This window comes from Pongo abelii, chromosome 11 (genome assembly GCF_028885655.2).
Source record: "Pongo abelii isolate AG06213 chromosome 11, NHGRI_mPonAbe1-v2.0_pri, whole genome shotgun sequence".
NCBI classification, from domain to species: domain Eukaryota; kingdom Metazoa; phylum Chordata; class Mammalia; order Primates; family Hominidae; genus Pongo; species Pongo abelii.
Window position 1 is genome coordinate 141,345,681 of NC_071996.2, and position 16,700 is coordinate 141,362,380.

A 16,700-nucleotide genomic window follows, 5' to 3' on the forward strand; every position below is an offset into this window, starting at 1 on the left:
GTAGGCGCAGTTTTAGAGCCCCTCCTCTATCTGCCACCTATCCAAAGTCCTCTGTGGCCCAACAATCAAGTGCATGTTTAGACCAATAAGCAAATGAAGCCACCTGCAGCTCTATCCTGTCCCCACCCCTTCAGGACTGTGTCATTTTATACAGGTTTAAATTCCCTATCAAGGATGAGACTAGGCACAAAACATGGGGGGCGGGGGAGGGGATGCAAAAACTCAGTAATCTTTTAATGCAATATTTTAAAAAATCGAAATTAATGCAAAAAATCCATAATAAAATATTCAAATTTAATTTAATTTTATTTATTTTGAGACGGAGTCTTGCTCTGTCATCATCCAGGCCGGAGTGCAACGGGGTGATCTCAGCTCACTGCAACCTGCGCCTCCTGGGTCCAAGCGACTCTCCTGCCTCAGCCTCCCGAGTAGCTGGGATTACAGGTCCACCACCACGCCCGCCCGGCTAATTTTTGTATTTTTAGTAGAGACGCGGTTTCGCCATGTTGGCCAGGCTGGTTTCGAACTCCTGACCTCAGTTGATCCACCTGCCTTGGCCTCCTAAAGTGCTGGGATTACAGGCGTGAGCCACCGCGCCCGGCTCAGAATATTCAAATTTTGAATAAAGACAGGACCAGTAACAATGTACCCTGTGGAGCCATTTTAAGAGTCTGAGGCGAAAGGAAAAAATAGGACTGAATTTTTTCATTACTTTTGACTTTTTTTAGAGACTGCATTAAAATATTATTTATCTTGATTGCTATTTTGGCAGCCTCTGAAATCCTGTGCTCGTGGCAAATGCCTCGCTGGCCTCACCCTAGTCGCGGCCCGACCCTGCTAACGGTATTTCTAGAAGATGGGCAGAGGACAAGCCAAACCCCGCGAGGGACCACAAGACCTGGGAGACAGTTCGGCAAGGAGGTCGGGCCCCTGTCCCGCCTCTGAGGGCGGAGGACTCGGCCTGCACCGGACCCAAGCGAGGGGCAGTCTGGCCTCTGCTGGCAGAAGCAGCGCTTCCAAGTATTTTCATATGGTGGCTTTGCAGAGCTGCGCGGTCCAGACGAGGGTTTCAGGCTGCAAAGCGGGAAAGTCTTGGGGGCCGCTCTGCGCTCCAAGACACGCCCACAATCTCTTCTACGTCGTGCAACATTCAAGTAGGAGGCCTCCTTCCCGCGCTTTCGCGCCCACAGGCTGGGCCAATCACAGTGCCGCACTTTTCATACTGCCCAACAGGCGGTGGGCGGGCCGCCGGTGACCGTTACCCGACAGGCGCCGCGGCTGCTCCGGTGGCGCCACTGGCTCGGAGGCTGCTGCGGAGAGCGGGGCGCTGGCCCGTGGAGGCGGCAGCGGCGGCGGCTATCTAGCGGCTCCGACGTGCGACGGACAGAGACGCGGAGCGGCAGGTCGGGCGGCGAGGCCGGCGAGGGCGAGGCCATGGGCTTGAGCGGTTGGGGTTGGCGAACCCCGCGTGTGGCCGGTCCCGGCGGCGAGGCCCGTCCCGCTGAGGCACGCGGGGACTCCGAATGGCGATGTAGGCGAGGCCAGCGAGGCGGGCGGGGGACTGGCGCGTTCCTCGGGCAGCACTGGAGTTCCGGCGACACCGCAAAAGTCGGTCTCGAAGGAAGTCGCAGGGCCGGTCTCCCAAACTTGGTTATGTCCCCGGGGAAAGCTAGAAATTCGCACATATGCTTATTCTTGCCGCGGAGACTGATGGAGCCTCTGCTGCGGGGCGGGGACTCTAGCGAGAGGGGGACGCGAAGTTCATTCCGTACTCAGGCGTGTGTGCCCCTGACCGACGCATAGGACGCCCTGGAGGACGGCGCCAGCTCCTGACCTAGTGTGAGGTGCCCGGACGGTTTCCCTAAGAAGCGCGTATTTAAGATGAGATCTGAAGTTGAGCGTGAATTGAAGGTGGGGTGGGGGGTGGGCAGGCGAGAGAACGCACAGGGCCTGACTTTTTGCATTTTTTAAGTAGAGACGGGGTCTCACCGTGTTGGCCAGGATGGTCTCGATCTCCTGACCTCGTGATCCGCCCGCCTCAGCCTCCCAGAGTGCTGGGATTACAGGCGTGAGCCACCGCGCCCGGCCAGGGCCTGACTTTTTAAGGAAATGGAAAGGAGGGTGTATCTGGAAGACACAAAGTGCCAAGGTTAACACAGAGCCCGGACCGTTGTAGGGTTTTACAGGACTTATTCAGGTTTTAATCTGTCTGAAAACAGTGACAGTCCGTTGCTGAGTTTTAAGCAGGAGCGTAACTGATTCGATAAGCGTTTTAGAAAGATTATTCTGGCCAGATGTGAGGTGATTGCCTGCATAGCTGTGAGAGTCAGGAGTTAAAATTGACAAGACCTCAGGGATAAGGGAGGTGTCAAGGGCGAGTCCTGTGATTTCTGGTTGAGTTGTGGCAATACCATTCCCTGGAGTTTGGTGCACTGGAGGAAATAGTTTGGTAAGTGAGAACTCGAAGAAAATAATAAAAATGGGCATGTACCTAGGAGTGGAATTGCTGGATCACGTGGTTATCTTGTGTTTAACTTTCTGAGGAAGTGCCAGACTTCTCCAGAGTGGCTGCACCATGTTACATTCCCACCGGCAATGGATGAGGGTTCTGATTTCTCCATGACCTGCTCAACGCTGTTGTTGTTATTGTCATCCTAGTGGGTGTGAGGTGATAGCTTTTGGTTTTGATTTGCGTTTCCCTCATGACTTGGTAAACTGAGCATATTTTCGTGTGTTTATTGGCCATTTGTATATCCTCTTTGTCAAGTCATTTGCTCATTCTTAATATTGGGTTGTTTGCCTTTTTATTGTTCAGTTGTAAGAGTTTTTTTCTGTATTCTAGACAATAGACCTCTATCGCATACATGATCTGCAAGTACTTCTGTTATACTAAAATTTTCTCTTTGGCAAACGTTTTTAACTTTGGGTGTCTTCATATTTAAGAATGAAGCTTGCAACACACTGCAGATTTCAGTAAATGCAGATTTGAGTGTAGAATCAGATGTGAATGAGAATCCAGCTTGAGATAGTGTTGCTCTTCTCACCAATTTTTTGAAAATATGTTTTTAATTTAAAATTTTACTTAAGTAATTAATGCATTTTCTATGAATAAATTAATAAATATTTGAAAATGTTGCTTTAATTTCTAATATGGTAAGTATTGATGGATATTACCCAAATAAAAAAAAATACTCCTTGTGACTCTCAGTACTTTTTTTTTTTTTTTTTTTGAGATGGAGTTTCACTCTCGTTGCCCAGGCTCGAGTACAACGGCATGATCTCGGCTCACTGCAACCTTCGCCTCCCAGGTTCAAATGATTCTCCTGGCTCAGCCTCCTGAGTAGCTGGGATTACAGGCACCCACTACCACGCCCAGCTAATTTTTTGTATTTTTAGTAGAGACGGGGTTTCACCATGTTGGCCAGGCTAGTCTCAAACTCCTGACCTCAAGTAATCCACCCACCTCGGCCTCCCAAAGTTTTGGGATTACAGGCATGAGCTACTGTGCCCAGCTGGGGTTCTCAAAACTTTTTAAGAATATGAAGAGCTGGCTGGGTGCAGTGATTTATGCCTATAATCCCAACACTTTGGAAGGCTGAGGTAGGTGGATCCCTTGGGCTAGGAGACCATCCTGGGCAGCATGGTGAAGCCCTGTCTCTACAAAAAAGTTACCCAGGCGTGGTGGTGCATGCCTGTAGTTCAGCCACTTGGGAGGCTGAGGTGGGAGGATCACCTGAACCCAGGGAGGTTGAGACTGCTGTGAGCTGTGTTGCTACCATAGCACTCCAGCCTCCAGCCTGGGCAAAAGAGTGAGACCCTGACTTAAATATATATACACAATATTTTGAACAATCAAATGTATCAAATATATATGTATTTGAATTATTTTGGCCCACTGCAACCTCCATCTCCTGGGCTCAAGTGATGCTGCCACTTCAGCTTCCCAAGTAGCTGGGAACACAGGCTCGCACCACCATGCCCAACTAATTTCTTGTATTTTTGTTAGAGACAGGGGTTTCACCATGTTGCCTAGGCTGGTCTGGAACTCCTGAGCTCAAGTGATCCACCTGCCTCTGCCTCCTAAAGTGCTGGGATTACAGGTGTGAGCCACCGCACCTGGCCAGACTAGTTCATTTTTATACATAATAATTCTAGTTATCTTATCATCTAAGAAGAAGGAGTGTCTCTTATCTTGGAGCCATTCCATATTTGTCCTCTTAAATTGGGATGCTCTATGCCCTTCTCTGCTTCTTCTTAGCCTGGCTAGCCCCTACTTGACCATCATTTACTTTTTTGATAAGTTTTTCCTTACCTTTATTAATGCAACCATGCTATACAATTATTGTCTACTTAACTGTCTTATTTAACCCCAATTGTCTTATTTAACTTTGTGAATCCCAAAGTAGGTACAGGGTATATTTTTCTTGGTCAGAATTTTAGTTTTTAATTGCTTTTTTTCCTTTTTTCTAGCAAGGATTTCAACATAAAATTAATTGCTTTTTAAAAACAACTAGCGGTTTGAAAAACTCCAAATATATTTTTGAGCATGTTACATTTTATCCTTTCAGTCAAAATCAATACCAAAGGAGCCCTACCCCCAATGGCTAGCTCTTACTCATCATTCAGATCTGAGGTTAAGTAACTCTGAAAAGCCTTCACTAATCCTTAGACTAGGTTAAGTCTTGTATATTTCGCACACCACCTTATGTTTCTCAAAATATCCAGATTGTCGGAATTTCTTAGGGCAGGGGTTCCCAACCCCCAGCCTGAGCTCTGCTTCCTGTCAGATCAGCAGCAGCATTAGATTCTCATAGGAACTCAAACCCTGTTGTGAACTGTGCATGTGAGGGATCTAGGTTGCGTGCTACCTATGAGAATCTAACTAATGCCTGATGATCTGAGGTGGAACAGTTTCAGCTCGAAGCCACTACCCTACCTCCAATCCTCTGGTCCGTGGAAAAATTATCTTCCACAAAACCGGTGTCTGGTACCAAAAAGGTTGTGGACTGTTGTCCTCGCGTATTGTTTCTGGGCCCCAAATTAGGCTGTTGAATCTATATTTTTAATGAGTGCCCCAAGTGATTCTTACATCAGGTAAGTTTGGGAAAATGTACTCTAAATTTATAGAAGATTTATGTGCATCCATCCCCCTTTTGGAAATTGTATGCCTGTTGTGCTTCATAGAGCCAGTGACTGATCACCTCTGTGTCCTCAACACTTAACATATAACTTAGAAAACAGGCTCAGTCATTATTGAATAATATATTAAAGAGTGATTCTCCAAAGAAAGGTATTCATCCCTGAAACTGGAAATGTAATTGCTTGGTAATAGGGTAGACATATGTTTAACATCATTAGAAATTGCCCGGTTTCCGAATGGTTTTAACAATTTGTATTCCCTCAAGCAATGTATAAGAATTCTAGTTTGTCCACATCCTCACCAATATCTGGTGTTAGCACTCTTTTTAAAAGCCATTTTAGCCAGGTGCAGTGGCTCATGCCTGTAATCCCAGCACTTTGGGAGGCCGAGGCAGGTGGATCACTTGAGGTCAGGAGTTCAAGACCAACCTGGCCAACATGGTGAAACACCATCTGTACTAAAAATACAAAAATTAGCCATGTGTGGTGGTGCGCACCTGTAGTCCCAGCTACAAAGGAGGCTGAGGCAGGAGAATCACTTTGACCTAGGAGGTAGGGGTTGCAGTGAGCCAAGATCACACCACTGCACTCCAGCCTGGGCGACAGAGCGAGTCACACACACACAGTCTCTCTGTCTCTGGGTGACAGAGCGAGACACACACACACACATACTCTCTCTCTCTCACACACACACACACACACACAAATTTTAAGCCATTCTAATGAATGTGAAGTGGTACCGTGGTTGTTTAAATTTGCATTTCCCTGATGAGTAATGATGTTGAGCATGTTTTCATACCTATAAGCAATTTAAAAAATCTATTTGTACAAGTTATTTATATAATCTGAATAAGTGTCTTCTTTTGGATATATGGATTGTGAATACTTTATTCCAGTCTTTGGCTTGTGTTTCCATTTTTTAAGTAATGTCTTTTGATGAGGAGAAGTTTCTTAATTTTGCTGAATCCCAGTCAACAACTTTTAAATTAACACCTTTTGTGTTCTAAGAAATCTTTGCCTATTCCAAAGTCATGAATATATTCTGTTGTGTTTTGAGAAGCATTATAAATTTGGTTTTCACATTTAAAAATATGACTCATCTCACTTTTATTGTGGTGTGAGGTGTGGGTCCAGGCAATTTTTCCCTCTAGGTAAAAATCTAGATAGTAGAAATCTACTTGTGCCAGTACCATTTATTGAATATGCCTTAGACCTTTTTTTTCTTTTTTCTTTTTTTTGAGACAGAGTCTTGCTTTGTCACCCAGGCTGGGGTGCAGTGGCACAATCTCAGCTGACTGCAACCTCTGGGGTTCTCCTGCCTTAGCCTCCCAAGTAGGTGGGACTACAAGTGTGTACTACCACCATGCCCAGCTAATTTTTGTATTTTTAGTAGAGACAAGGTTTCACCATGTTGGCCAGGCTGGTCTCAAACTCCTGACCTCAGGCGATCCATCCTCCTCAGCCTCCCAAAGAGCTGGGATCATAGGCGTGCGCCACCACGCCTGACCAATACCACATTTTCTTTATCCGGTCTACCATTGATGGGCACCTGGGTTGATTCTATGTCTTTGCTATTGTGAATAGCACAGTGATGAATGTACAAGTGCATGTGTCTTTTTGGTTGAATGATTTATTTTCCTGTGGGTATATACCTAGTAATGGGATTGCTGGGTCAAATGGTAGCTCTGTTTTAAGTTAAGAAATCTACAGAATGTTTTCCACAGTAGCTGGACTAATTTACATTCCCACCAACAGTTCCCCTTTCTCCACAGCCTTGCCAGCATCTGTTGTTTTTTGACTTCTTGATCATAGCCATTCTGGCTGGTGTGAGATGGTATTAATTTTATTGTGGTTTTGATTTGCATTTCTCTGATGATTAGTGATGCTGAACATTTTTTTATATTTGTTAGCTGCTCATGTTTTCTCTTGAGACGTGTCTGTTTATGTCCTTTGCCCATTTTTTAATAAAGTTGTTTGTTTTTCACTTGTTGATTTGTTTCAATTCCCTATAGATTCTGGATATTAGGCCAGAATCTATAGGTAGCAGATGCATAGTTTGCAAATATCTTCCCCCATTCTGTAGGTTGTCTGTTTACTCTGTTGATAGTGTCTTTTGCTGTGCATAAGCCCTTTAGTTTAATTAGGTCCCACTTGTCTTTTTTTTTTTTTCTGCAGTTGTTTTTGGGGACTTACACATTCTTTGCCAAGGCAAACCCGCAGCCAACATTATACTGAATGGGCAGAAGCTCGAACTATTCCTCCTGAGAACTGGACAAGACAAGGATGCTCACTTTCACCACTCTTATTCATTGTAATACTGGAAGTCCTCGCCAGAGCAGTCGAGCAAGAGAAAGAAATAAAAGGCATCCAAATAGGAAAAGAGGAAGTCAAACTGTCTCTGTTTGCAGACTATATGATTCTATACCTAGAAAACCCTATAGTCTCTGCCTAAAAGCTCTTAGATCTGATAAACAACTTCTGCAAAGTTTCAGGTTATATCAATGTACAAAAACCAGTAGCATTTATATACACCAACAATGACAAGGCTGAGAGTGAAATCAAGAACACAATACCACTTACAATAGTCCCAAAGAAAATGAAATGCCTAGGAATACAGCTTACCAGGGAGGTGAAAGATCTCTACAAGGAATACTGTAAAGCACTGCTGAAAGAAATCAGACAACACAAATAAATGGAAAAACATTCCATGCTCATGGATAAAAAGAATAAATATTGTAAAAATGGCCATACTCCCCAAATCAATCTACAGATTCAACACTATTCCTATGAAACTACCAACATTATTTTTCACACAATTAGAAAAAACTATTCTAAATTCATATGGAACCAAGAAAGAGCCTGAATAGCCAAAGCAATGGGAGAAGGACTCCCTTATTCAATAAATGGTGCTGGAATAACTGTCTAGTCATTAGTCATATGCAGAAGATTGGAGATAGACCTCTGCCTTTCACCATATACAAAAATTAACTGAAAATGAATCAAAGATTTAAATGTAAGACGTCGAGGCCAGGTGCAGCGGCTCAGGCCTGTAACCCTAGCACTTTGGGAGGCCAAGTTGGGAGGATTGCTTGGGCCCAGGAGTTTGAGACCCGCCTGGACAACATAGGGAGACCCTGTCTCTACAGAAAATTTTAAAATTAGCCAGGCATGGTGTTGTGCACCTGTAGTCCCAGCTACTCAAGGGGGTAGGTGGGGGAGTGCTAAGATGGGAGGATCATTTGAGCCTGGGAGGTCAAGGCTGCAGTAAGCTCTGATGGCACCACTGCACTCCAGCCTGGGTGACAGAACAAGACCCTGTCTCAAAAAAATTAACAACAACAAAAAAGTAAGACCATGAACTATAAAAATCTTAGAAGACAACCTAGGAAATACTCTTCTTGACATCAGCCTTATTTATTTCTTCTTGTATTCATTTTGGAAGGTGGTTTTCAAGGAAGTTTGTCCACCTGAGTTGTAGAATTTGGCAGATAAAGTTGTTTATTATATCCTCTGTCATTTTAATGGCTGTAGATCCCATAGTAATGTTCCTTTACTATTCATGACATTGGTATTTTGTGTTGTCTCTTTTTCTTTGATAAGTCTAAGAAAGGGATAAGAAGGGTTATAAATTTTGTCAGTCTTTTTAAAGAAACAATTTCTGGTTCTATTAACTTTTATCTATTCATCTATTTTGTTTACTTCTCCTCTTTTATTATTTCCATCCTGCTTTCTTTGGGCTTAATATTCCTGCTTTTTCTAGTTTCTTAAAATAGAACCTGTATGAGAAAACTGTTATATGACACAGTGTAGGACTGTGATTTCTGAAAGAAAGGAAACACCCAGCGTGAGTCCTATGATGATAGCCTGGCTTCCTGCCTGGAAGCACATTGCAGACCATGGAAAAAGAACAAGAACTTCAAGCAAAGCAGAGGTCTCCCTGAGTTGAGACAGAGATTGGAGTTCAGAAAGGCTAAGGCGTTAGAAATTGCAGGACAGTGTTCCTGAGAGAAGGGAGATATATAGAAGAAAAGCTCCAGAAATCTGCAGGGGGACTCCTCCTTGAGACTTGTCAAACACTAATATGTGTATTTGTAGTTACAGACTGATGAAGTTATCCCATGCCTTGACCTTAATGTATATTTCTTCTACCCAGAGCATTCTGCTCAGAAGTTGCCCACCTGGCAAGGAGTTTTGAAAATGGGTGGGGGGGTGGTGCAGGGAGTTTAGTAAGTCCCACTCTCACTGCCACAATATCTACTTTTTAATATTTCTCAATTTTATAAGATTGTTATCTTTTTCATAAATTCTCTAAAACTGCATATTTTCATTTATAAGTAGCTAAACGTATCATTTTAATAGTTTGTCTTTAAATCAAGAGATTTCACTTCTGTCATGTAAGAACTTCATTTAAGTTTTTAATAATAAGGATAACGACAGGCTAAGTAATTCAGGCCTCTTACTCACTGAAGGCAATTTAAACACCTAGGGAAAAAAAAAATTTGAGATGGAGTCGTACTCTGTTGCCCAGGATGGAGTGCAGTGGTGCAATCTTGGCTCACTGCAACCTCCACCTCCCAGGTTCAAGTGATTCTCCTGCCTCAGCCTCCCTGGTAGCTGAGATTACAGGCACCTGCCACCATACCTGGCTAATTTTTTATATTTTTAGTAGAGACGGAGTTTCACCATATTTGCCAGGCTGGTCTCAAACTCCTAACTTTAAGTGATCTGCCACCTTGGCCTCCCAAAGTGCTGAGATTACAGGCCTGAGCCACTGCGCCCAGTCCTGGAAAATTATTTTTTAAAATCTTCTCAAAAGCATCTGAGAACTAGTCAGATAAGAAGTTACCAGGTCACAACTTGCAAAAGAATGGGAACCTTAAGAAGTAAGCCTAGCATTACAAACAACTTTTGCCCTGAAAATATTTGCAAATTTAGAAGAAATGATTTGAGAGGATAGGCTGTGCTTTTGACAGCCTTAGGGCAGTAAGAGGACAAAAGTCAGAGTCTTCGGGTGATCAGAGGTGAGACCCAAGGAATAGATTATTTGGCTTGGGATCCAATGTGCTTAGGATACCAGAGGGCTGTGCCTTACAATTAAAGTAAACCAGTCCTTCCTCAGACTATACTTTTCTGGGTAGCCTAGAACATCTCAAATTTCAGTTAGAGTGAAGAGATTCCAGATTACTAATTCCCTATGGCACCTAGAAGTAGCAAACAAGTTCTCTCTGAGGGACAATAACATCATTTTTAGGTTCAAATTATTTATATATACAACTTATCAAATATAGTTCTAGAACATAATTAAAACATCACCAGACATCCAAAATGACAAGACATAATGAGTCAGAAAACAATAATAGACAATACAGACAGATCCAGAGAGATTCCAGTTACTGGAGTTACTAAATACGGACTGCAAAATAACTATATTTACTGTCTTTCAGGAGAAAACAGCCAATGTTAAAAGTTTTACTACAAATCATACATTAAAAATGGCATTACAGGGCCGAGTGCAGTGGCTCAGGCCTGTAATCCTAGCACTTTGGGAGGCTGAGGTGGGTGGATCACTTGAGACCAGGAGTTCGAGACCAGCCAGAAATGGCAAAATCCCATCTGTACAAAAAAAAACAAAGATTATCTGGGCATGGTGGCTTGCACCTGTAGTCCTAGCTACTAGGGAAGCTGAGGTGAGAGGATCACTTGAGCCTGGGAGGTCAAGACTGCAGTGAGCCATGATCGCCCCACTGCACTCCAGCCTGGGTGACAGAGCAAGGCCCTGTCCCCTCACCCTCTCCCCCCCAAAAAAGCATAACAGAAAAAAAAAAAAAAACTAGGTAAAAATTATAGAACTAAAAATTTCGGGTAAATTAGGAACTCAGTGGATGGGTTTCACATCAAAATTAGTTAGAACTATAGAAGGAATTTGTGAAATGGAAGGTTAAACTATCCAGACTAAAGCATGGGGAGACAAAAGGATGGAAAAATACAGAAGCAAGGTAAGAGATGTGACAGATACAGTGAAAAGGTCTAACATAAGTTCAACTGGAGTCTTATAAAGGCAACTACTTCTAGAAATCCCCAGTATTTTATAAACATTTTCCATATTATAAATAAAGATCTACCTCTTTTGTTTTTATAGGCTGCATGATAGGTATTCCATTATATTAAAACGCTATACTTTTTGATGCAATCCCCTTGGCTGTTTTAAAATTTGTTACTAAAAAATAATTCTTAAGTGAACATAATTGTGCATATCATCAAACATATATGTCAGCTTTCTTCCATAGGAATAGTCCTAGAAAAAGCATTTCTAGGTCAAGGAATATGTACCCAACATTGCCAAATCATCTTTCAGAAGGTTGGAAGAATTTCAGTTCTCATTATATATGAATGTCCATTTCATGACCCTTAATAATACAATATATGATCAGCCTCTACCAATTGATAATCAAGAATCCATCCATTTTAATTTACATTTTTGACAGTAATTAGTTTATATATTTTTTAATATAGTTGACTCTTTCAAGTCTTATGAATTGTCCAAATATAACTTTCATATATTTTTCTTTTGGTATATTACTAGTTTTCAGGAGTACTTTATGCATTAGGTCTATTACCTCTTTGTTTGAAATAATTTTCCTGAGTTTATCATTTTGTTTAATCTTTTTCTTGGTTCTAATTATTTTTTAAACTTTTATCTTGACCCCCCGACTGTCTCCTTTCTTTGTTTCCCTTTACAGCAAAAAATTTGAATGAAATGTGTATACTCAGTGTCTCTAGTTCTTTGTTTTACTTGTAAGTCTACTCCAGACAGGCATCTTTCAATATTCCATATCTGCATCTATTGGTCTTTCTCCTACATATTGCTCCTTCTCACTCTCCTTTGTTGTTTCCTCTTTATCTCTTCAACCTTTTTCAACTTTGGAATGCCTCAGCGCCTAATTCTTGAGTCTCTTCTCTGCCTGTTTCTATATTCAAGCAGTAGGTAATTACATTCAAGTTCATAGATTTAAATCTGTATTCTGATGATTCCCAAATTTGTATCACTAACTAGGTCAGTGCTATTCACTAGCAATACAATACAAGCAATATATGTGATTTTAAATTTTCTAGTAGCCTCATACAGCGGCTCATGCCTATAATCCCAGCTACTCAGGAGGCCGAAGTGGGAGGATCACTTTAACCCAGGAGTTCGGGGCTGCAGTGAGCTGTGATTGTGCCACTGCACTCCAGCCTGGGTAAAAGAGCAAACCCCTTCTCTTTAAACAAAACAAAATAAAAAAAACTTTTTGACTGAAGAATAAATCAAAAATGGCAAACCTTCATGATAACATTCCAGCCCTTTTATTATTCTTAAAAAAGAGGTGAAATTATTTTTAATGTTTTATTTAACCCAGTATATAAAAAATATTTCAACATGTAATCAAATAAAATGTTAATGAGATGTTATATGTTTTTCATACTAAGTCTCTGAAATCTGGTGTGTATTTTACACCTACAGAACATCTCAATTCAGATTCACCAGATTTCAAGTGTTTAATAGCCACGTGTGGCTGCTGGTCAAAGCAGCTCTAGGTAATTTTGCTGATCTCCAGACCTTTATATCTCCATTTGAATGTCAAATAGATATCTCACAATTAACCTGTTTCTCTTACAATGTGCATTCATTTTAACAAAAACAAATCCTCTTGGTTTGAACCTCAGTAGATCCAGTTTCTAGTCACTTTTTATCTCCTCTGTTGCAGTCACTGTGGTCCCAGCTATCACATCCTGACTGGCTAGGTATCTGCATGGTTGTTTTCTTCTCTTTCAGTCATTTTTCCAAGTCTCACCTTATCAGAGAAGTATTCCTTTGTTACTGGCCAGGTCCAGGTCTGTTATGCCTATGCACAGTAAATCAATCACTGTAACACGAATTTTGCAAAAGAGAAAAGATTTATTTGCAAGGGCATTGAGCAAGGAGGAGGGAGGGAGAAGAGCTCTCGAGTCTGCCTCCCTGAAAAAGATAAGGCTTAGGGATATTTATGGGTTAGGAAAGTAGAGTGGTCTAAGGCATGAGGAAAGGTAATTGGCACGGAGGAAAAAGGAAGTAACAGGTTTATTCTGCACAAACCTAGCCAGAGTTCATGGCATTTTATAGGATGCTTAGGAGGATCTGAGGGTGGCATTTTTGGCCCTCCAGCATCAAAAGGCCACCTCTCGGGCATTTGCATTGGCCCAGTTGAAGGGTCTGTGGTCTCAACCAGTTTGAATTGGACAGGAGCTGGCCTAAGTTTCTGAAAAACCGAAGCAACCATTACTGTGGTGACCTTTGAACATTATCTATAAAGTGGCCAGGGAAGGTTAAGTTTGAACGTCACAGCCTTCAGCTACTGCAGCCTTCAACTTCCAAAGAAAAGGAAAAAAATGACAAGATGCAAGCTACCAAAGGCAAGCAGGGCAGGCAGACCTGATCAAATTAACCCCTCAGTTTCACCTGGACTACCTTATTTAAAGTATAAACCTCTCCTCCTCACATACAAATACATATCCACAAAAATCAGTGTTCCCTTATCCCTTCGATGCTTTGTTTCTTGTGTTAATTTTTAAGGAATTACTGTTTCTTTTTTTTCCCCTTAATACTGGGTTTCCAGTTGCCCAGACAGGAGTGCAGTGGCACGATCATAGCTCACTGCGCCTCAACCTCCCAGGCTCAAGCGATCGTCTCACCCCAACCTCCTGAGTAGCTGGGACTACAGGGGCAAGCCACCATGCCTGGCTAATTTTTTAATTTTTTGTAGAGTCGGGGTTTTGCCATGTTACCCAGGCTGGTCTCAAACTTCCTGGGCTCAAGTAATCTGCCCACCTTGGCCTCCAAAAGTGCTAGTGTTACAGGCATGAGCCACCGTGCCCAGCTACCATTTCTCTTTGCTCCATGGTTTGATAGGAATTGATATAAGATGTATCTTTGATGGCCTTTTCGTTTTTTTCATGGTTGATAACGCTGTTCACCTGCTTCTGAGTCTTTTAAAAAAAAAAATTTTCCTAGAAAATTGCCTATTTCTGTTAAATTTTAAAATTATCCTTCAGTGGCATACATGGCATTCTCAATTTTTAAACGTACCTCTTTATTGCTTGCTAAAATGCTCCTTTTCTCAATGCTCATTTTTGTTTCAGCCTTCGCTTAACGAGATTTGTCTTGTCTTTTATCTACTTTTTTTTTTTTTTTTTTGGAGTCTCGTGCTGTCACCCAGGCTGGAGTGCAGTAGTGCAATCTCAGCTCACTGCAACCTCCATCTGCCGGGTTCAAGTAATTCTCGTGCCTCAGCCTCCCAAGTAGTTGGGACTACTGGCACATGCCACCACACCCGGCTAATTGTTTGTATTTTTAGTAGAGACAGGGTCTCACCACATTGCCCAGCCTAGTCTCAAACTCCTGAGCTCACGCAATCCACCCACCTCAGCCTCCCAGAGTGCTAGGATTACAGGCGTGAGCCACTGCGCCCAGCCTGTTAGTTACCTACTTTTATTAGTCTTTTAAAAGAATAGCTCTTGATTTTAGTTACCATTTTTACTGTTTTTAAAGTGATCACTTCTGTTTTTGTCTTAACTAATTATATTTTAAACTTTTTTGGCTTATTTTTAGTTCTTTCCTAGATTCTTGAGAGTTGACTGTTTAATTCATTTATTTCTAGCTTTATTTAATAATAAGCATCTAAAGCTGTGACTTCTTTTGGATATAACTTTGACCATGTCCCGTAGATTTTGGTAGTCTGTATTCTTATTGTCATTAATTTATTTTAATTATCAAAGTCCACACAGCTTACTAAGTGGCAAAGTCAGGTTTCAAGGCTGTCTCCATGACATGAGATCTGCTTTTTAATATCTTCTCCTTGTAGAACAGAGACAGTACATTTAGATGATTTTTTTCAGGATCAGTGATTGAAATAATTCAGAGTTAAAACAAAATGAATTCCTTTTTTTACCCCAAACTCATCAGGGACCTTCGTAACACTTGATTACCAGAATTCTGCTGTAGACACCTCAGCTTTTAGAGGTATGAACAGTGACAATAAGTAGGGGACAGAGGCTCAAAATGATTTTGTGAGTTGGCTGGACTTCCTTCTGCTTGTCGCTTCTGAGATCATTTCATGTGTCCATTGGGATATTCTACCAGTAATTAGCTTGGGCTGCTTCATGTGGCAGCTGGGTTCAGAGTCATTATATGGATATCCCAATTACCCTGAGTTGATTTTATGAATGTACCAAATTCTTGCATGTACCCCCAAAATATGTACATTTAATATGTATTAATAAAAAGTCACCATTATTACCTTTTTAAAACAGTTTTGTTGAGTTATATTTTACTCATTTCAATGATTTTTAGTAACCTTATCAAGTGTTGCAACCATCCCATCATAAACCCGTCTTAGAACATTTTTATCCCCCATGCCCATTTATAGCTAATCTCTCTTCCCATCTCCCACCACCTATCCCAGGCAGCTACTAATATACTTTCTGTATATACATTTTCTTGCTTTGGACGTTTTACTTAAATGGAATTATACAATGGGTGATCTCTTTTATCTAGCTTCTTTCATTCAGCAAGTTTTTGATATTAACCCATGAGGTAACATATATCAATAGTTTATTTCTTTCTGTTGCTGAAAGATTTTCCGTTGTATAGATTTGCCAAGTCATTGGTTTTTAGTAAATGTACAAATTGTCTTGGAAACTTTTTATCTAGGTTTGACATAAATGGGGTGATATTATGGTCTTTAAGACTCTATTTTTTAGATTTAAACTTCTTTTAGTGACCTAACGCATTGGTTTTTAAAAAAAATGTTCCTTGGAAATTTTAAAAGAACATATCTTTTCTGTCCTTTATGTAGTTGTCAATTTATGCTTTTTAAGTATAATAATAGTTCAATATTTATACCTTTTCTAGATTATATATCTTTGAGTGATGCAGGCCACTGCAGTGGTGGAGACAGCATCTGGTAAAGGCTACCACAGTAATGGAGGCAACCTCCAAAAAGGTAAGGATCTAGGCCACTTACCCTTACTCTTGGTGGGGAAGGGTGTTAAATGTATTGTGCCAGACAGTTCGCCCTTCAGGTTGCTGCTTTTTAACTCTTCCTCCCTCTAAGGTGGTAAGACTCAGTATATTTTTAACTTGCCAAATTGACTCAGGTGATTTTTGGTGGATCAGGGCAGTCTAGGCAGGACCTTTCTTTAGGAAAGGGAAAGTGAGCAGGAAGAAAAGATTTCTGTCCAGCCAGCCTTTCAAGAAATGCTGACAGGTATAACTGCCTTCAGGGTGATAATCAGAAAGTGAGCAGGTTGACTTCTGCTGCCCAAGTTGTATATGTTTTGTTCTTCCCATAAATCTGAAATGTATTTTTCTTGGGTCATGGCAGAAAGAAAATAAGAAATAGCAAGAGTCTAAAAAGCAAGATGACTAAACTTTATATGCTTATGACTGTATGTAGCTTAAACTATTAAGATATATATATTCTAGATTAAAACAAAAACTCTACATTGTTCATAAGACATATTTAAAACAGAAAAGAAAGGTTTAG

The 16,700-nt window shown here is 41.4% G+C and overlaps 1 protein-coding gene across 1 annotated transcript in view; it reads left to right on the forward strand.

The window, feature by feature from the left end:
* Positions 1-289: 289 nt before the first annotated feature.
* The window catches only part of RBM44 (RNA binding motif protein 44), a 45,592-nt gene continuing 29,181 nt past the window's right edge, over positions 290-16,700 (forward strand). Inside the window, exons 1-2 of the mRNA XM_054550061.1 lie at positions 290-1,403; positions 16,067-16,157. Coding sequence (XP_054406036.1) covers positions 16,085-16,157 — 73 coding nt within the window. The 5' untranslated portion in view covers positions 290-1,403; positions 16,067-16,084. The remainder of the gene's footprint in view (positions 1,404-16,066; positions 16,158-16,700) is intronic.